The sequence below is a fragment of the Heloderma suspectum genome, chromosome 7, assembly GCF_057233095.1.
Source record: "Heloderma suspectum isolate Gila_16-S chromosome 7, 16-S_ref, whole genome shotgun sequence".
NCBI lineage: Eukaryota > Metazoa > Chordata > Lepidosauria > Squamata > Helodermatidae > Heloderma > Heloderma suspectum.
This window is the reverse complement of record NC_139464.1, coordinates 27,914,642-27,936,694: the sequence shown is the minus strand read 5'-3', so window position 1 is coordinate 27,936,694 and position 22,053 is coordinate 27,914,642. Positions and strand designations below refer to the sequence as shown.

Below are 22,053 nucleotides of genomic sequence, written 5' to 3'. Positions count from 1 at the left end.
AAAGTCTTGGGACAGCTAAAGAAGGCTAAGAACATAAGTGCCGTGCTGGATCAGACCAAAGCCCCATCTAGTCCAGCATTCTGTTCACACAGTGGCCAACCAGCTGTTGACAGGCAGGGCATGAGGGCAACAGCACCCTCTCACCCATGTTCCCCAGCAACTGGTGTACATAAGCTCACTGTCTCTGGTACTGGAGGTAGCACATAGCCATCAGGACTAGTAGACATTGATAGCCTGTTCCTCCAGGAATGTGTCCAACCCCCTTTTAAAGCCATCCAAATTGGTGGCCATCACTACAACCTGTGGTAGCGAATTACATGGTGTAACTATGTGCTGTGTGAAGAAGTACTTCCTTTTATCTGTACTGAACCTCCCACCAATCAGCTCCATAGGATGACCCTGGGTTCTAGTATTTTGAAAGAGGGAGAAAAATGTCTCCCTATCCACATTCTCCACACCATGCCTAATTTTGTATACCTCTGTCATGTCTCCCCTTACCCTCCTTTTTTCCAAGCTAAACAGTCCCAGCTGTTGTAACCTTCCCTCATAGGGGAGATGCTCCAGCCCCTTGATCATTTTAGTTGCCCTTTTCTGCCCTTTTTCCAGCTCTACAATATATTTTTTAGGTGTGGTGACCAGAACTGTACACAGTATTCCAAGTGTAGTCGCACCATAGATTTGTATAAGGGAAGTATGATATTGGCAGTTTTATTCTCAGTTCCTTTTCTAATTACGCCTAACATGCAGTTTGCCTTTTTTTTACAGCGGCTGCACACTGGGTTGACATCTTCATTGAGCTGTCCACCACACCCCCAAGATTTCTTTCCTGGTCAGTCACCACTAGCTCAGATCCCATCAGGCTATACTTGAAGTTGGGATCTTTTTGCCCCTACGTGCATCGCTTTACACTTGCTTACATTGAACCACATTTGCCATTTTGATGCCCATTCTCCCAGTTTGGAGAGATCTTTTTGGAGCGCTTCACAATCCCTTTTTGTTTTAACCACCCTAAATAATTTGGGGTCATCCGCAAACTTGGTCACTTCACTGCTCACTCCTAATTCCAGATCATTTATGAACAGGTCCTAATACAGATCCCTGCGGGACCCCACTATTTACTTCCCTCCATTGGGAGAATTTACCATTTATTCCTAGTCTCTGCTTTCTGTTCTTTAACCAGTTACTGATCCATAACAGGACCTGTCCTCTTATTCCATGACTGCTAAGTTTGCTCAGGAGTCTTTGGTGAGGGACTTTGTTTACTTGGACTTCCAAAAGGCTTTTGACAATGTCTACCAGATCACCCTTGTCTACATGTTTATTGACACTCTCAAAGAACTCTAAAAGGTTAGTGAGACAGGACTTACCTTTGCGGAAGCCGTGTTGATTCTTTTTCAGCAGGGCTTGTCCTTCTATATGCCTACTAGTTTTATCTTTAATAATGCCTTCAACCAATTTACCCGGAACAGACGTTAAGCTAACTGGCCTGTAATTTCCCGGATACCCCCTGGATCCCTTTTTGAAAATTGGTGTTACATTGGCCATCTTCCAGTCCTCTGGTATAGAGGCTGATCTTAGGGACATGTTGCATATTTTGGTTAGAAGATCAGCAATTTCATATTTGAGTTCTTTTGAGAACTCTGTGATGGATACCATCTGAGCCAGTGTGGTATAGTGGTGAGAGTGTTGGACTGGGAGCTGGGAGAACTGGGTACTAGTACCCACTCGGCCATGGAAGTTCACTGGGTGACTTTGGGCCAGTCACAGACTCTCAGCCCAACCTACCTCACAGGGCCATTGTTGTGAGGATAAAATGGAGGAGAAGGATGATGTAAGTCACCTTGGGTTCCTTGCAAGAGGAAAAAAGGTGGGATATAAATGCAATCAATCAATCAATCTGAGTCCGATGATTTATTTGCTTTCAATTTATCAATAAGGTTGAGAACTTCATCTTTTGTCACCACTATTTGCCTCAGTTCCTCAGACTCCCTTCCTGAAAACATCAGTTCAGGCACAGGTAACTGTCCTATATCTTCTGCAGTGAAGACGGATGACAAGAATTCATTCAGCTTCTCTGTAATCTCCTTGTCCTCCTTCAGTACTCGTTTAACTCCATTGCCATCCAATGGCCCAACCGCCTCCCTAGCTGGTTTTCTCCTTCTGATGTATTTAAAGAATTCTTTATTGTTGGCCTTGATGTTGTTAGCGATATGCTCTTCAAAATACTTTTTTTTCCGGCATCTCCTCTTGTCTGCTTGCATCGCCTTTGTGCAAGCTTGTGCTCCCTTTTGTTTCCCTCACTTGGGCAAGACTTCCATTTTCTGAAGGAAACTCTCTTTTCTCTAATAGCTCCCTTATCAGTGCTCATTAACCATGCTGGCATCCTCTTGGACTTGATGCTACCTTTCTTAACCTGTGGTATACATTTTAGCTGGGCTTCTATTTTGGTTTTGAGTAATCTCCAAGCATTCTGAAGGGATTTAATCCTCTTGACTCCCCCTTCTAACTTCCTTTTCACCAGTTCCCTCATTTTAGAGAAGTTTCCCCTTTTGAAGTCAAATGTGACTATGTTGGACTTCCCAGGCAATTTCCCACTTCAATCTGATAGAACTGTGATCACTGTTTCCAACTGGTTCAACAACATTTACATCTCATACTAGGTCCTGGGCGACACTACTTAGGATTAAATCCAAGGTTGCCTTCCCTCTGGTCAGTTCCATGACCAACTGTTCTAGGGCACAATCGTTTAGGGCATCGAGAAATCTAACCTCTTTGTCATGGCTGGAACATGCATTTTTCCCATCAACGTGGGGATAATTGAAGTCGCCCATCATTAGAACACTTCCTTCTTTGGAGGATTTTGTTTTCCATCTCAAGGTCACTCTGAGCATTCTGGTCTGGGGGATGATAGCATGATCCTAGCACTTAATTAGTGCTAGGGTAAAGGAACTTGCATTTTTCAGCTTTTGTTTTCTCGTAATGTCTTTTGTATCACTCAGCTCTATTGTGTAAATACACAATTTGCAATTAGTTGGGATTTGCTAGCTTTCAATTTACCAGTAAACTGTTGTGGTTAACACTGTGTCTAGAGTGTCAGTCACCCCATGTCTACAGCTGAACCCCACGTTACTGGGAAGGGGAAGTTTAAAAGAAGGAAGGTGGAACTCTTAAGGAGGCAAGAGATCCTTCAGGAGTTGTTCAAGGGGTCCAGGTCATAAGGGGGACCTTGACAATGATGCTAGAGCTCTAAGCAAATTACCACATGCTCATAGAATATCCTTTCCCCCCACCCGTCCTAATATGAGAGATTCCCCAATCTGTCATCCACAGGATCCCTTTGGACAAATGCTCAAGGAGATAATGATCCAGATCCATAGTTACCTGGATGTGCCTGACTTGACTACAAAGTTTGGTACCCAGGTCTTTGAGCAGCAAATCGTGGAGCTTGAGAAGGAAGGTGAGTGTGCCATGGAAGGTTTTGTGGACATGAATGGAAAAGAAAACATCCCCAGTGAGAAGTTTAGCAGCTTCCTGGCTGGAAATGCCTCTTCTAGCCATGCAACCTAAGATCTTTTTACTGGAGCTATTGGGAACTGAATTACTTTTGGAAATGTATCTCTAGACACCAGCACTTGTCTGCTTAAAATGACTTGTTTTTGCACCATATGCAAATAATAGGACCCCAAAGCAAATGCCCTGTACTCCGAAAGGGCAAACTGCAGGCATATTAGCCAAGATGTGCCAGTAGGCCCTGTTGCATAATCTGAAGTCTGAATTTCATCACTTGAAATGCAGCCAAAATACAACCTGAAAGACAATAGAGATGGCGGAACTCAGATGTAGCTTAAAACGCTGGTTCCTTTGGGAATTAGTAATAATGAATAATCAGGTTCAGCTGGATTTATTAATGTAATGAAACAGAACTACAGTTCTGAATTGGGAGATAGGAGTAGGAGACATAATCTCTCTCCTTGATGCTTTTGGCAAAACCAGACACACAGGATTTCCTGGGTGTTTGTTTTTTAAAAATAAGAACCAACTGCAACCATGTTTATTGTATGTAGACCAAAGAATGTTGTTCTTCCCATAAGTGCTGACTTAAGAATCCCTTCCACAATTCCTTTTACATCTTTTGTAAAAGTAATGTCTTGTCTTGAGCGTGAACCAATGCAGAACCAAAAGTAAACAAACATAACTCTTTGTGACTTCACACTTCATATGAATCAATGAACATCTACTAGAGTCAAATGAAATTGAGGTGCTCATCAAGAGAAAGAAGCAAGACATTCTGGAAATCCTATCAGATTAGCTCACTGTAGTGGGGGAAGTAACTAGAGCCCTCTTGGGTTAAACTCAGTTTATTTCATTTATTAAATGTGTGTACTGCCTTTCCCCCAAGCATGGTGCTCAAGGCAGCTAACAGTAATAAAATACAGATAAAAATGTAACCTTGATTAAAACATAGGATCACAGAGTTGGAAGCCATCCAAATTGTTGGCCATCACTACATCTTGTGGTAACAAATTCCATAGTTTAACTACATTGTGTGAAGAAATACTATTTGTTCTGAATCTCCCACCAATCAGCTTCATAGGATGACCTTGGGTTCTAGTATTATGAGAGAGGGAGAATATTTTCCCCTTTCCACTTTCTCCACACCATGCATAATTTTGTACATCTCTATCATGTCTCCCCTCACTCACCTTTTCTCTAAGCTAAACAGTCCCAGATGCTGTAACCTTTTCTCATTGAGGAGTTGCTCCAGCCCCATTGGTTATTTTATTCGCTCTTTTCTGCACTTTTTCGAACTCTACATGACCTGAACTGTACACAGTATTCCAAGTGTGGTCGCACCATATAAGGGCAGTATGATCTTGGCAGTTCTATTCTCAATTCCTTTCCTAATTATGCCTAACATGGAATTTGCCTTTTTCACAGCTGCCACACGCTTGGTTGACATTTTCATCCAGCTGTCCACCACAACCCCAAGATCTCTTTCTTGGCCCGAAAGAGATATCTTGAAAGGTCCCAATATGGTGGGAGATAAGTCAGCCAGGGCTTCCCCGGGCCTGACCCTATATGTAATTCACCCCCTTTCCATTCTGCGGGAACTGATTAGGGCTCTGGCTATGCTGCCTAACAATGAGGAGGTAATGGTGGGAAATGGGCAGGAGATGTGCAGTTATGGATGTTACTCAGCTTTGAATCTGGCAACCTTATCTTCAAATGGCCTTCAAGACCATCAGTAAGTCTGTTCTGCTTACGTTTGCATAATAATGTGCCAATTAATAGATGGAGATGGAATCTTTTAAGGACTGAAAGATAATGTGACTGATAGTTGCAATGACGGTTGTCTTCTTCACATCGTCAGGAGCAAAAGGATTTTGCCAGAAGACCCGAGTGTGCGCCTTGCACCTCCGTAAATACAATGACGCCCTGCTGATCAATGACACTGTGCGCATGATTGATGCCTTCAAAAGTCTGGATGAGTTTTACCAACTGGAACATGCTACAAAGGTGCTGGAGCACCCAGCGCAGCGCTTCCTGGTCCAGATCTTTGAACGTAGGTGTTAGTAGTGGGAATGGTACAGGAGATGCAGCAACAGGGAGCTGCCAGTTTCTTTGAAGTTGTGTGTGTGTGTGTGGGGGGTGACTAATCCTTTTCTCCTGTGCCATTTTCCATATCAAAATCTGCCCCACAAGACTTCTGTTTGCCCTGTAGGTGGCCTCAGTGCACATGCAGCCCCTACTGCTGACGGCCAGGATGTAGCGCTTCTGCGGTCAAGCCCCCAAACAAGTGGAAACTCTTGTTTCTGGAAGTGGCAGGTGAGCCCTTCCCAGAAATTAGCATTTCCACTTGTTTCGGGGCCTGTCCCCGGAAGCTTTACATCATGGCCACCAGTGGCAGGGGCCACGTGCACATCCGGGCCGGCAGGGCTGGCTATGTGCGAAAGGGTCCTGTTGGATCCTGCCCAGTGGTACCTATATTTTTCTCCAGCCTTGAAGGGGTCATTTTGAGTGGGAAACTGATGTCGGGAAAAGAAAAGAGAGTCCCTCTCTTCTGCACTGCCCAAACAAATTGGCACATACCCCTCTACCATGCTGCTCCATTTAAATTAAAAACAACGTTGGGAGGTCCAGCCACGGATCTCTTGTGTAACATATAGTTTGACTCTGAATGCATAAGATGGCTTTTCTAAAAACCATTGTCCTTGAAAGGATACAGAAGTCCTATCTGTGATGTTGTGTCAGCGCTGGCTGTAGCTGATGTGGTAGTACTCAAGTGATGAAAATGTACGCAGGGTTGGCACAAGATGTTTTTCTTCCTGAGGTGAAGGACAAGGTAGTGCCTTCTCCCATTCCATGCACGGAAGCTGGCCAGACTGCTAGTTGAACCTTACTTCAACACTGGAAGACTGGTAGTTGAACCATAGCGGTGGGATAACATCCTCCACTGCACCTGAGGGCAGAAGGCTAGCCCAGGGAGTGCAGGCCAGGCCATGTGGCGCACTTGGCAGGTGCATAGAAAGTAAGCATCTCTCGGTGCACTTGGGGATATGGCACTTTTCTGGATCCTGAAGATATGAACAGATGGGAAGATGCAGGAGAAAAGGAGCGTTTCACTTCCTTGTAGTTCACTGCTACACCTTGTGTTGTGCTTACTCCTATGATGCTGTGGAATACTGGGGAAGTGAAGGGAGGAGCACAGAATGCTGAGAAATTGGAAATGTTGGTTGGTGACATTTGGAGTGGGGAGAGAAGCTGAAGGGAAGATGCTCAGGAGAGAAGTTTCGATAATACATTTAGGTGCCAATCCAGCTCTGTCCCTATATTCCCTGCCCCCAGTCATTCATGTGGGAATGGCCCTCCCAAGTACAACCTATACACATAAAATCCTGTGCGCATAGGCCTCAACAGAGAGGCCGGTTACTGGGTTGTTACCTGAATCGACCACATGGCCGAAGCCTACACCCATACGCCTTATTCCGATTGACTGTGTCTAGGTCAATGGCCAGAGACAGCACACAAGCTCCATACCATGGGCCGGACTAGCACTGAAATATATCATTTGAACTAGAGCTGTGCACAAATGGCCTCTCAAAATTCTCCAGCCTATTTGTGGGCAGAGAAATTGGGGGGACAATTTCAACGAATTTCTCCTAGAGGAGGAGAAATTTTCCAACAGTTTCTCACAGATAGGGCTCGCTATTGGCAGGGGTTGTAGCTCAGGTGCTTTCTTTTTTTGGTTTATTGCACTGCTTCTGTAGGTGGCAATAGCATCAACCATGTTGAGGCTTCCACTTTTTTGAGGCAGAATGTTGAATTTCTTTTGGTGATATTTTTGAGCTTACCTAATCACTGCGAGGTGGCCGAGGGTGCTGCATGTGTTTTCTCTCTCAATTACACATCTGTCCATTGTTCTGCGGCCTCCCAGGCCACCTGCACTTCCTGAACTGAAAAAGCCCCGCGGGAGGAGTTGCCTCATGATGGCTTTAATTGAAGTGTGGGAAGCCTAGGAAGCTGCAGGCTGCCACAGAGATGACAGACAAGACACTCACGCACACTCCTCAGCCACCTCACAAGTAAGGTAAGCACAAGAACCCCAAGCCCAACCCATGAGAATTTCTCCAGAATTTCTCCTCCTTTGAATTTCTTTTTGAAAGTAATTTCTTTTCTATCAAATTGAATGAGAATGGTTGAAAAAAATGTGGGAGAAATTTTTGGCACAGCACTAATCTGAACCAGACCACTAAAGAGAAAGCCAAGGGAGAAAAGACAAAAAAACGAAAAACAAAAGGAAGTCAATAGACAAGAAATCGGGAAGAAGAGGGAGACTGAGCAAGGGCAACACAACGAAGGGTGCAACCCTGTGCCTGTTTAGACAGAAAAAAGTCTTACAACTCCCAGCATTCCCTAGCCAGCCATGTTGGCTGAGGAATGCTGGGGGCGGTAGGACTTTTTCTGTCTAAACAGGCATAGGGTTGCACCCTAATGGACTAAACAAAACTTTTCGTGAGTGGGACTGGACCACTGACACTATTTCTGTGTAAGGAACTGTGGTTTAGAGTTGGGCCATTGTGGGTTTTCCCCCCTTTATTCATTGTTATAATTGTTAATTGGTTGTTCTACATGTTTTTAATCTATAAGATAAAGAAATATTGTTCATATGAATGCTGTTCATATTCATTAGGCTCAAGAATGATTGCCTATCTGCCTTCACTCGCCCAAAGTTGAGACCTGTGCGTGTCACGCTTGTCTTGCAGGGAACAAGGTGGGTCTCTTGGCCCTAGCTGACAATAGGTGCTACGAGAATCCCAAACTTGGTAAACTGCAGCAAGTCCTGCAGAAGCAATTCCAAGAGCTGGAGAGCTCACGGGGCATTGTGTTTGTCCGAACACGCCAGAGTGCTCATTCCTTGCACCAGTGGGTAAAGGACAACCCGGCCTTATGTGGACTCGGGATCAATGCTGCTGTCCTGACGGGAGCTGGCTACAGCAACCAGACAAAGCAAATGACGCAGGTAAGGTGAGCACAGGGAAGGCCTGGATTTGAATCCCAATTCTGCTGCAGGTCAAGGGAAGGGAATGAAACCCAGGGAGACCAAGGGTCAGTTCAATCATGCATGCATATCGCTTGATTTCTTATAGGCTGATGTCTCATAGAGGACTGTGTATACTGTCTGCGCTGAAAGCCATTAGTAATTGAGGTTGAGGTGATATCAGGGGGTTCCATATGGGTTGGTTTTGTCCCTATTTAACATCTACATGAAATGGCTGAGAGGGGTCATCAGGAGTTTCAGGCTGTGTTAGTTAGTTAGTTAGTTAGTTAGTTATTTAACAATATTTATATACCGCTCCATATCTAGAACAGATTTCAGAGCAGCAAACACAAGAGATAAAGCAGTAAAAGGATAAAAAGATTAAAAACCAGCTTAAACTTATGCTATTCTAAAAAACAGAATACCAATAAAAACCGTGACTGGTCAATTAAGGAATGCCTCTTGGAACAATGCTGTTTTCAAGAGGCGCTGGAAACAGCACAATGTCGGTGCCTGCCTGACCTCCAGGGGCAGGGAATTCCAAAGAAAGGGGGCCGCCACACTGAAGGCTCTTCTCCTGGTGGACTCCTCCAATTGGGCCATAGGTCCATGCGGAACCACCAGGAGCATGCGCTCCGATGACCTTAGCAGGTTGGTAAGGGAGAAGGTGCTCTCTCAGGTATCCTGTTCCCAAGTTGTTTAGGGCTTTGAACACAAGCACTAAAACCGTAAACCTGGCCTGGTATGCTGATGACACGCAGCTCTGTTTCTCTTTTTCATCATCATCATCATCATCATCTTCTGCGGATGTGCTGAATCAGCACCTGGCTGTGACAATGAACTGGATGAGGGCTAACAAGCTGAAGCTCCATCCAGACAAGACTGAGACGCTGTTGGTGGGTGGCTCTTCTGACTGGATGGAGGGTGCTCAACCTGTCCTGGATGGGGTTGCACTCCCCCTGAAGGAGCAGGTTTATAGCCTGGGGGTTCTCCTTGAGCCATCTTTGACAGTGGCACAGGTGGCCTCAGTGGCATAGAGTGTCTTCTACCAGCTTCAGCTGGTGGCACAGCTACGCCCCTATCTGGCTAGAGATAACTTGGCTCCAGCAGTCTCTGCTCTGGCAACCTCCAAGTGAGATTACTGCAATGAGCTCTATGTGGGCCGCCTTTGAAGTTGCTTCGGAAGCTGCAGCCTGCGCAAAATGTGGCAGCCAGATTGACAGTGGGGACCAGGTCTGAACATATAACACCGATTCTGGCCCACTTGTACTGGCTGCCTGTATGTTTCTGAGCCCAGTTCAAGTTTTTGACCGATAAAGGTTTACATGGCTCAGGACCACAATATCTGATAGGGTACCTTTCCCAGTTTGCACATGCATGTCATCACTTGATGTTGCAGCTGCCAAGCACTGAACATGCTTGTGTGAACTGGCTTCAAGAGACAAGGGACTGCAGTACATTAAAACTGGGAAAATAAATAGGGTTTGTAAAAGGCACTCGGACTTTGAAGACATTTGGATAAAAAGCAAATACAGTGCTTCCAGATTGGCCCCACTGATCAAAAAAGGTTATGACTTCACCTTTTTTCTCTTCCCTTGCAGTCCTGATAACGCACTGTTCAAGGGGGCATTCTCATTTTATCTTAGACATCACAATAGGCTGTAGGAGTCAGGCTGTTAGGTAGTAATTTATTCATTCATTTTAATATTTCTAATTTGCCTTTCTGCCTCTCAGGGGTTCTTAGGATAAAATCCTTAAAAATACAGCCACTGCAATAGTAAAACTTGAAGCACCATAATCACATAAAAAGAATAGGAACCACAGAATCAGCAATACGAATTCCTATTTAAGTCAACCCAAAAGTACTGAAAGGCCTGGCAAAATGGATATCCAGCCTTGGGGATATCCAGCCTTGCCACAATGAAGGGGCCACCATAAAAAAAGGCCCTGCTAATTGTGGCCACAAGCCAGGTCTGTGGTGGAAAAGCTAACTGGTGGAAACACTTGAAGGAGACTCCTTTGGCTTTCCTGTTGTGGTTGACAATGGGAGAAACAGCTTCACCTCAGGGTCTGAACAAGCTTTATTTCACTACCTCTGTTTCCTCCAGCAAGAGCAGCAAGAAGTCATCCATCGTTTCCGTAAGGGGACGCTTAATCTGCTCTTCTCCACCAGTGTGGCTGAGGAGGGACTGGACATCCCTGAGTGCAATGTCGTGGTTCGCTATGGGCTGATGACAAACGAGATCGCCATGGTGCAGGTCAGTGAGCCCCACTCTCTGGGGAATCTTGTGGAAATTCATTCTCACCTCTGTCATGCTGGAGCATCCGATAGCACTCAATATCTCCTGGGAGGAAATGCCATTGCTACTCTGGGCCACTGAGAGTAGTATGTTCCATTTCATTTATTGCTTGTTGACTGATCAGGCCATTCACATACAGAAACATAATAAAATGCCCCTCTTTAAAAAAATAGTAACACCAAAATAAATATTAAGGAGGGGGATTATGACAAAGCTAGTTAAAACATTTCATAAGTGACTATTAAAACATTTCACACAATCTAGGCAATAGTTATTGACATATTAAAATATATTAACAAGCTTAATCTTCTATACCAGTCGATAGTTTCCACTTCTCCAAAGCTCACTGGATAAACTTGGTAGTCCTATAGGACTTATAGTAGTCTGTACCAGCCAGTAATAATAGAGTTATGCTTAGAGAAGATTTGTTACTGGACCCAACTGTTAAGGCCTCAAGGTATCGCCTCCTCAGCTCTGCATACAGGGGACATTCCGTTAGAAAGTGTACCATATCCTCTACCTTGGGACGGCCACATGGGCAGTATCCTTTCCCACCATGGCAGACCCTATAGCGCGCCTTCATCTCCATCAGCTGCAGAGAGTTCAGTCTGCAATGCTTATCCAAAAAGCGGCCATCTGCTTTTGGTGGAAGACAGCTCTTCAGTTGACTCCACCTTTGGTATCATTAGCATACAAAGACGTGGGGAGAGACTCTTGGGCAGATAAGAGAAGTGTACTAATTTCCAAGCTGGGCTTTCCACAAACTTCTTTGCTCGTGAGGGGGTATGATGGTGCCTGGGTGGAGATTTCTAGAAGACTATATGATGTTGATATTCAAAGTGCAATGGCTATTGCTGCTGGGAGCTGTTCCAACATGCTCTATAAAAGTATTATTTCCCTGGGAAAGGTGCCCCCTTATTTGTCCTCTATCGGCTCATATGAGTTGAGATGGCTTCTGACGAAATGCAGACGGAAAGCAGTATGGCTGAAATGGGGAAGCCTGGGTGGCTGTTGAGTGAACTGTGCGGCCATGCCTGGGGACAGGTGAAGAGCAGCTGGAATATCTAGGGATGGATGCAGATGTGTCTCTCCCCTTCCTGTTAGGCCAGGGGCCGTGCCCGTGCCCCGAACAGCATCTGCTCTGTTCTGGCCAAGGCCAACAGCAAGGAGGTGGCCCGTGAGAAGCTCAATGAGACCCTGGAGGCCCTGATGGAGAGAGCTATTGAGTGGGTGCAGCAGATGCCTGAGCAGGAGTACCGCCTGAAGGTAAAAGGACCTTTTGGAAAGTGGGCAGTCTGTATACGCTGAAGGAGCTGAAGAAGACGCAACACACAGAGGTGCATAACAACATACGAACAGCTGAGCTGGATCAGGCCAAAGGCCTGTCTAGTCCAGCATTCTGTTCGCAGAGTGCTCACCCAGGTGCCTGTGGGAAGCTCACAAGTAGGACATGAATGCAATAGCAATCTCCCAGTCATGTTCCCGGGTAACTGGTACTGAGAAGCATATACCTCTGATACTGGAGGTAATACATGGCTAGTATTCATTGATACCTTTATCCTCCATGAATTTGTTTAATCTCCTTTCAAAGCTGCCCAAGTTGATGGCCATCGCTACATCTTGCAGTAGTGGATTCCACAGTTAGACTATCTGCTGTCCTACCAGTCTCCTAGCATTCAGCTTCATGGGATGACCTTGGGCTCTGAAAACTCTCCCAATCTGCATTCTCCACACCACGCATAATCATGTACAACTCTGTCAACTCTTGCTCGCCTTTTTTCTAACAAACCCCAACCATTTAAACCTTTCCTCAAAGGGGGGTGTTCCAGCCCTGTGATTATTATGGTTGCACTTTTCTGCACCTTTCCCAGTTCTACAGTATCTTTTTTTGAGGTGCACTGACCAGAACTGTACACAGTATTCCAAGTATGGTCACACCATAGATCTGTATAAATGCATAATGCGATTTGCAGTCTTATTTTCCATTCCTTTCCTAATGATCCCCAATATGGAATTTGCCTTGTTCACAGCAGGTGCACACTGGGTCAGCATTTCAGCTATCCACCACAACCCAAGATCCCATTCCCCACCAGCTCACATCCCAGCCATACAGATGTGAAGCTAGGATTTTTCTGCTCCAATGTGCATCATTTTAGAATCCATTAGTGAAGGAGCATTTGCTAACCATACTTTTGTTGGGATGAGGAAGAGAACAACTATAGCCAAACTACACACACAGGAGAATGCCATGGTGCAGATCATGCTGGATGGTACCACAAGAAGACTGAGGGGAGATATGATAGTGCTCTTCCATGTACTTGAAAGGTTGTCCCAGAGAGGAAGGCCAGGATTTCTTCTCAATCATCCCAGAATGCAGGACACGGAATAATGGGCTCAAGTTACAGGAAGCCAGATTCTGGCTGAACATCAGGAAAGACTTCCTGACTGTTAGAGCAATACGACAATGGAACCAATTACCTAGGGAGGTGGTGGGCTCTCCCACACTGGAGGCATTCAAGATGAGGCTGGACAGCCATCTGTTGGGAATGCTCTGACTTGGGTTCCTGCACTGAGCAGGGGGTTGGACTCAATTTTCTTGTAGGCCCCTTCCAACCCTACTATTCTATGATTCAGAAGGTAGATGGGGAATTACATGTTTGAATGCTCTCCCATGTCAAACAATAATAATCCCTATACATAGTGAACTAGCACATTAGGAAGAGTGTTAGAAGGTAAGATTAGATTAGGAAACTTCTCCCTGGAGTGCTAGCTTTTCATGGGCAGCAAGTAGTGGTGTGTTTTTATAATAATGGAGCATTTTGAAGTGGTACTATCCAGCAAGACTTGTACCATATGATTCTTCTAATTGCGAAGCTTGGTTTTAAGATGGTAAATTATTATTATTGCTCATCTAAGTACAGAGTCTTAAAATTTAGGACTTAAATAATAACTTACAACGGCTGTATGAAGCAAGGCTCTTATTTCCATGTTGCAGATGGGGAACAGTGGCTGAAAGCAACTTTCTCCAGATTATCCAAGAGCAGTGTGGCTGCAGTGGGTGTCAACATAAATTGCATTCACTGGTTCATGTTGGCTCTGGACAATGAAACTGTGTGGAACTAAAAGAATATAGGCTAAAACTGCCTGAATGGCTTGCCATGCAGCTATTCTGCATTTCCAGTGGGTGGGGCAGCAGAAGTGGCAATGGAAGGTATTTGAGGAGTAACATCCTCAGGTCTAGTAGAGATGTACAGGGGTTCTAGGGCAGAAGGAACCACAAGCCAGATTCCCTGCCTGCTTCTCACCTGCACATAACATTCACACTTCAGACCCTCCTGTGCTTAGTCTCCAGTAAGCCACCTTCTTCTCTCTTCCTACAGATTGCAAACCTTCAGCGTGAAGCTGTCATTAATCGGAGGGTGCGGGATGCTGTACGAGAGCAGCAGCACCAGCTACATGATCCAGATTTTGTGCGCCTCTATTGCATCAACTGCAATGTGGCAGTCTGCCATGGCACTGACCTGCGCAAAATAGAGAATATGCACCACATAAACATCAACCCCAACTTCAGGTGAGGGGAGATGAAATGACCAGAAACATGCTTTTTCCATGTCCATTCTCAAATAGGGCAGAGGCTGGAGCATGCAATACATCTCCTCTGTAAATTTCTGCTCAGACCTTTCTCCTGATAGTTGGGGTGGGCCACTTGGGGCCCTCCAGATGTTTTGGCCTACATCTTCCATGATCCCTCATCATTGGCTATGCTGATTAGGGCTGATGGGACTTGTAGGCCAAAACATCTGGTGGGCCTAATGGAGCTTGAGAGGTGGCTGCCATGCTCTGGAGTCTCTGGCTTGGGTTGGGCTGGCCCTTTGAGGGAAGAGAAGCTGAAGCAGGCAAGTCACTCCTTGTGTAGTATTCAATGCTAGTCCTAGATAAGAGCTGCAACTAACTTAAGTCCCATTCATTTCAATGGGTCTACACTATGTAGGATTAGCATTGGATATTAACCCTTAGTACTCTTCCTTTTTCCCCGGCCTGGAATTTGGGATGTACACACATGTGACATTTTAATATATTCACTATGGCGGAGGTCTATGTCCGGGGTGGGCAGAAAATAGATCTCCAGATGTTTTGAACTTCAACTCCCAGCATTCCTGACCATTGGCTGTGCTGGCAGGGGCTTCTGGGAGTTGAAATCCAAAACATCTCTGCAAGCTTGAGTCCCAGTGGGTAAATTCTTATAGCTCAGAATGGAAGGAAAGGGACGTTGCTCCAGTTCCTTCCCTTCACTACCTTTGAATAAAGATAGGTGTCTCAGAAGATGTTGGTCCCGTATTAGAGGTCTTGAATACCATGTAAATACACAACATAAGAATACATACATTGTCTTGCTTGAGCAAGTCAAGGAACTATCTAATTCAGCATTCTCTTTCCAAGAGCAAGCTGCCTGATGCCTCTAGAAAGTTCACAAGAGGGTATGAACCAGGACCTTCCCTTTAGTTTGCCCTGAACATGTAGTTCTGAGACATATACTACCACTATATATGGGGGTCCAATTTAGTTATTGTGGTTAATAGGTGTCGACAGACCTATCCTCCCTAAAGTTGCCCAATCCTTCAAAACATTCTCTAAGCTAGTTGCCATCATCATCTCTTGGTAGCAAACCCTGTAAGTGAAATACGTATTACATGAAGGAGGTCTTCCTTCATCATTGAACCTGAAGTGTATGTGTAAAGTCTGTGGCACGTGTTATAGTATATTCAACAGAGGGAAAGGGAGGCTCTGTGAAATCTCCCACCCCAGCTGGGCAATTGAAACAGAGATTGGGTTCCAACAGATTTGTATAATCAGCTGGCCTCAGAGGGAGTGGGAATCAGGAGTGAAAAACAAATAAGGGTTTGTTGTTTGTCCTCAATGTAGACTATACTACAGAGCATCACCTGGCCAGGTGGTGGTTCCTCGTGAGTTCAAGGACTGGAGGCCAGGCAGCTCCATCAGCTGCAATAAATGTGGGCAGGTAAGTGCAACCAGGTTTCAGGACTAGAATGGGGCATCATTTGTTCATGGCACACATGGTCAGTCATAAAATACCCATTTCCCAGAAAGCATATTTGTGAGGTTAAAAGAAAAATAACAGGCAGAAGTGTGGGTCTGAGCTCCCAAATACAAACCACTCTTTGAACCCACAGCTTGTTCCTCAAACACCCATTTCACAGAAGGCAAAGTGATGAGGTTCAGAGACACGTACAAGGCAGAGGTGGGGTCGGAGTCCCAATCGCTAAATCACATATTTACCCCCCTCAAAGCACAACAAAATACCCAGTTTAGATAAGGCAAATAGATGATACACAGACAAACAAATACACATTCTCTCTCTCTCTCTCTCTCTCTCTCACTCACACACACACACACACACACACACACACAACCAGTCCAGAGGACTTTTGAAGCTAGGCTGAGGGCGACAGGTTGCTCTCCCCTGTGTTAGGGACTTCAAAAAGGAGGTTGGAAGCATGGAGTACTGTGGCTGGAGTAAACAAAGCATGGCATGGTAGGCATGGCATGTCTCTCCATAAATCATGGATTTTAGCTGAGGGAAACTTTGCTTCTTGAAGGGCCAAATGGGCTTTGGCTCTTCATCTTATTTTTGTTCATTTATAAATCCAGGGCATCAGGAACACTAGAAGAGAACTTGTTTTGTAGCTGAATCTCCCTGTTGCTTTCTGGAGCCGGGATAAAGGCAAAACTTAATGGAACAGGCAACTGCAGAGAATGCATTACTGAAACCTTTACTGCAGGGGTGGGAAACCTAGGCCTCTCCAGATGTCAAACTCCCACCATAAGAACATAAGAAGAGCCATACTGAATCAGACCAAGGGTCCATTTAGTCCGGTATTCTGTTCACACAGTGGCCAACTATCAGCCCCAGCCAGCAGTCGGGGATTATGGGAGTTGTAGCCTAACATCATCTGGAGGGCCACAGGTTCCCCAACCCTGCTTTACTGATATCAGTTGGACAGGGGTGTCACTTCTCCCATCATAGCTCCACATCCACGCTGCTATCTACTACAAAGGCACACACAATGTAGGATGCTGAAATCAATTAATTTAAGGGCTTGCATGCCGCGGTGGCTTAGTGGTTAAGACGCTGAACTGCAGACTGGAAGGTCGGCAGGTCAGCAGTTCGAGACCCGAGTGCTGCGTGACGGAGTGAGCTCCCGTCTTCAGTCCCAGCTTCTGCCAACCTAGCAGTTGGAAAGCAAGAAATTGCAAGTAGATAAATAGGTACCGCTTCGGCGGGAAAGGTAACAGCGTTCCGTGCACCTCGGTGTTCAGTCATGCCGGCCACATGACCACAGAAGCGTCTTCGGACAGTGCTGGCTCTTCGGCTTAGAAACGGGGATGAGCACCGCACCCTAGAGTCGGACACGACTGGTTGGGGACACCTTTACCTTTTATGCTGGTCCTACACATCTTGAGGCAAAAAAAATCCCTTGCTCCCTAACCTTAACGTATTATACATGGCCAGTCACAGGGGAAATGGTTTGTGATTTTTGGAACAATGAGGGTGCTTCCTGATTAAATTGTCTTGAAACACCGAGGTTACAGTCTGCTGAACACCTTTTTTGGTCTACCACTGGCATGGCTGGTGCTTTCCCCGACTAGCTGTGCTGCTGTACCCTTTTGAAACCTGGGTGAATCTGGTAATAACCTAACTGTCCCACTTTTGCTCATACAGGCTTGGGGAATGGAAATGATCTACCGCAATATCAAACTTCCCATGCTTGCCATCAAAAATTTTGTGGTGGAAACCCCGGATGGCCGAAAGACCTTCAAGAAGTGGAGCAAAGTTACTTTTGACATCAACGAGTTTGACTATGTTGAATATTGTAGCACGAACCCATTGCTAGACATCTAAGAACCAGAGAATAAGTGGAAGAGAGAACGTTAAATGTACCCCCAGGAGACCATGGGTGCGGGACACTCTGTTGCCCACTAACAAGGCCTTGCACCTACCTATGGTAGCTGTTTAGTTCTCCAAATGGGAGCCACAAAACACCTTATATGAGCAAGGCCAAACCTCTGTAAAATATGACATATTTTAGGGAGGGCTAGAGGTATGAAGACCCGAAAACCCGTTTTATTTTTTTCTGAAAAATTTGAACAGCTTTGGATTATGAAATATTTTCTTTTAGAATTTAAGACAAAGTATTTATGTTTTGTTACCCAGCCTTTACTCCTCCCAAAATGATTTCTAATAACTATGTAATACCTACGTAATAAGAACACTTTTACAGAGAGACTAGAGATGTAAAATAATTAAGTCATGGGGAAAATATTTTTTTAATCCTCCCTGTAAGACTCCCAGCATAGTTAGTTCTTTCATTCCTTATTAAAATTATTGTTCTAAAGTATCTTTTACTGATACACATTTATGCTCAGTTTCCCAACATGCGAGTAGTCACCATTGTGCATTCTTGACAGCTTGGGTTTTGTTCTACAGTCCTGTGTTTCTGATGCTGTAGCAGTTGTTTAACCTAGTTCTAACCTAGTCAGACAATAATTACAAATTTACTGAGTTTACTTTTAAAAGTTTCTAAATATAACCCAAATTTTATGAGCAGACTAAATCATGCACAAAATAACTTTAGGAATAGAAAGGCCATTTTATGTTCCTAAAGCAGCCCTCCCCAACCTGGTACCTTCCAGAAATTTTGGACTACAGTGACCAGCATTCCTGACCATTGGCCATGCTGCCTGAGGCTGATGGGAACTGAAGTCCAAAATATCTGGAGGGCACCAGGTTGGGGAAGCCTGTCTTCAAGGAACAAAGTGACTTTAAATCTGTAAAGAGCACTAAAAAAAAAGGTATTACTTATTTTTCAGTTTTTCCAAAATCTGCAATTTTTCCAGAATTTTTTTTCCCCATGGCCTCAAAATTTCTGGAAATGTTTACATATCTAGGGAGGGCTGTATTAAAAGAATGTGTGTAGGGTGGGATGTGTTCTTTGCTGTACAACATTCCAGGTCTCTCACACAGTTTGGCCTATAGTGTCTCTTCTGTCAATCAGTGCTTATTTTCTAAAATTGGATATGCAGAGGCTGAACCCTGCCCGGAAGATTACTAGATTTGTCATTTTACTATCATGGCTTTTTGCACCTTAAATGAAATTGCATTGCCTGACACTGCTTTTAAATAAGTGATATCCTTTAAAATAAAGGACATTTGGTATCTCGCACTATGCTGAACTCACCATTGCTGTTTTTTCCACCTACCTATTCCTTACGTATGTCTTCTGAAACAATGCATCGCCTGCATTTTGCTCTTAATTTGTTGGCCTTATCAATATGGTCAAGTCTTATTTTAAACCTAGTATGAACAGACATAGAAATAGACAAAGAGCACTAAGGTACTGATTTAATTATGCCTTTATTTTACAGGATACAAATTCTTAAAGTTTTCAACAAGAATTAAAGTGCGTAATTTTACAGTATTCCAGTTCCCACCTTTATGGACTAAATATACATATGTTACAGAAATATATACAAATATCTGCAAGTATTTTACATTCGTGTACATATTAAATGGAAAAGCTAACCGCTTTCACAATCTTTAATGTTGCCTTTTTTACATTTTGCAAACCATCTATGGTAAAAAAAAAAAAAAGGCCCTCTTAAAAACATTACTCTTTTTACAACTCAAAAAAACTAATTCAATTGCCAAATGGAACACACTGGTTGTATATCCTAAACACTGTATGTGGGTCTGACACAATCAACTAGACTAGGAGCAGGCAACCTTTGGCCGTCCCATCAGCCCTAACCAGTATAGCCAATGGTAAGGGATAATGGGAGTTGTAGGCCAAAACATCTGGAGGGCCACAAGTTGCCCACCCCTGAACTAGGCCTTACCCTGCTTCTACTCAAGTATCATTGAAAATGTACCATCCCTTATCTTTCAATTTAGAATTAATTCATTAAGTAATTCAGGTTGGGTTGGTTCCCAATTCAGTCATTCTTAAGAGTGCATCCATTGCAATCAATGGCACCTATGGGTAGTACCCAATGTTAGTCCTAGAGTAGATCCACTGAAATGAAGGAGACTTAAGTTGTTAGTCACAAGTCCCATTCATTTCAGTGGGTCTACTCTACATAGAACTAACATTGGATACTACTGTTAGTCATGACTAATTTAAGTTCAATTGATTTCAATGGTTCTCCTCCAAGTATGACTAAATTTGGATTCAACCCCTTGTTTGCTGATTTCCAGGGCCCTGCCTACTTATGTCTGTCAACACCTCAGCTTCTTGAGACTAAGAGCAGGCAAAAACTTCTGAGCACTTTTATGTAGAACACTGGAGGGCATGTTGCATTTGCTCCAGGAACAGGGCAGGGTATAATTTTCCTTTTTTCCTACAAAGCGTTATAATTCTGTTCTCTCATAGGATACTTAAAATCCAGCCCTTTCCTCAATAGTTTTACCACAAATATTTTATGCCTCTGTAAGGATTAACTCCACACTGAATAGGATTGGCATTACATACTCGACAATTAAAAAAGAGTAATTTATTTCAACAATGCACTAGGGAATGATTAAAGAAAGGGGGCAGGGAGGGGGGACAAAACAAATCAAGCCAGCACTGCAAACTAGCCACATAAGCCAGCACTTAACATTTTAAGGGCACAATCCTATGCATGTTTAGACAGAGAAAAGGCCTACAACTCCCAGCATTCCCCAGCCAGCCATGGATAAGCTGTAGGCCTTTCCTCTGTCTAAACATGCATAGGATTGCGCCCTAAGTTTCCCCTTAAGAATATACACAATGGGCACTTACTAATTAGCTTTTAAATGGATTGCAATGTACTTTTGAGCGTAAAATAGTGTCAAAACCAAGCTGTCCCAGAAATAAGTTGTGAAATTATAAATGTGGATGTTTCTTTTTCAATAGAAACTGGATGAAGAAAACTATGGGCAGTCAGACTTCCTACCAAAAGTGTTGTTTTGTATAGCTAAGAACTTTTAGTTTGCCTTGCCAAGTTGCACTACCATGAAATGAGAATGAAACAAAAGAAAAACTAACATTTCTTCTTTTTGTAGTTCTTCTTAAATACAGTGCTTAGAACCAAAATGTATGTGTGTGTGTGTGGGGGGGCACTAACCTTCTATTGGGGGGGGGAACCTCATTTGCATGACTTGTGCTTGGACAATAGATTATCTCCTTTCCTATTTAATTTTGCTAAGGTTGCTTACACAAATGAAAGCAAGAGACTCATCACCATGGGTACTCTCTATGTACACATCATTAGCATTGTAGCTGAGGTTGGTTATGCTGGGCTAGATCCAGATTTAGTGTGCTAAATATTAAACATGCACATACTTCTACTGTGAAGAGAAATGACCCACAGCATGTCCTAAAATTAGTATGTTTTCCATTTCCTGCAGATGCATGGACTTCTTACTGAGAACCTTGAGAGATGAGATGTTTTCTTTGCCAATATTGGCAAGCTACACTTACGCACAGAGGGCTTGAACCAGCGTTTCATGTGTGCCACAATGCATACATGAAGCTCCTGCGTAAGCAAGCTTCTCCACACAGTGCAGTGGACAGGACAGCTCCGTGTACATTCTTTTGCATATGAACTGCCCATCGTGATGGCTAGGATGTGTAAAACCAACCATAAAGAGAAGGAGTCACTGGGTTTCCCTCTCTTCACAACACCTCTTACTTACAACACCACTGACTCTGTTGTCAGTCTTGTCTCTGCTCCATGCTACAAGCGAGATGTCCACATTTTTGCAAATGTATTTAAGTGCTACTTATAGAAGTATAACTTCATCCATCACTTTTAAAAAACAAAACCAAATACCCACCACTACAATATATGTTGCAAAACATTCCTAGGAAGAGGTATGAAGGCGGAGGAGGGTTCATCAATTGAAAGGCACCAGCCAATCAGCATTGTGCGCAGGTGGCTTTTTCTGCATACCAGGAGAACCAATTTCCCCGGAGCTCAATCTGGTATATATGAGGATTGCGCTTCCAAACTGTGTCTCCTCTTCTTATTGATGTTTGTACACATCCCTAGACTTATTATGAGCGCACTGCTCTGTAATCATTTGGAGTGTAAAATGGAGCAAAGCATTCCTTTCCCTCCTCCTCAGGAAGAAAACTGTATACAGATGTCAACAAATATACCAGTTACTTGCTT

At 44.1% G+C, this 22,053-nt stretch overlaps 1 protein-coding gene across 4 annotated transcripts in view; it reads left to right on the top strand.

Annotated features, from left to right (window-relative positions):
* The window catches only part of DHX58 (DExH-box helicase 58), a 30,451-nt gene extending 10,922 nt beyond the window's left edge, over window positions 1-19,529 (top strand). For 2 of the 4 annotated variants that reach the window (XM_084809456.1, XM_084809455.1), the window contains exons 6-13: window positions 3,331-3,457; window positions 5,372-5,563; window positions 8,265-8,521; window positions 10,648-10,797; window positions 11,944-12,105; window positions 14,220-14,410; window positions 15,763-15,859; window positions 17,582-19,529. In XM_084809456.1, coding sequence (XP_084665582.1) covers window positions 3,331-3,457; window positions 5,372-5,563; window positions 8,265-8,521; window positions 10,648-10,797; window positions 11,944-12,105; window positions 14,220-14,410; window positions 15,763-15,859; window positions 17,582-17,761 — 1,356 coding nt within the window. In that variant the 3' untranslated portion in view covers window positions 17,762-19,529. The remainder of the gene's footprint in view (window positions 1-3,330; window positions 3,458-5,371; window positions 5,564-8,264; window positions 8,522-10,647; window positions 10,798-11,943; window positions 12,106-14,219; window positions 14,411-15,762; window positions 15,860-17,581) is intronic. The other 2 variants (XM_084809459.1, XM_084809457.1) reach the window with 1 other exon arrangement.
* The last annotated feature ends 2,524 nt before the right edge of the window (window positions 19,530-22,053 follow it).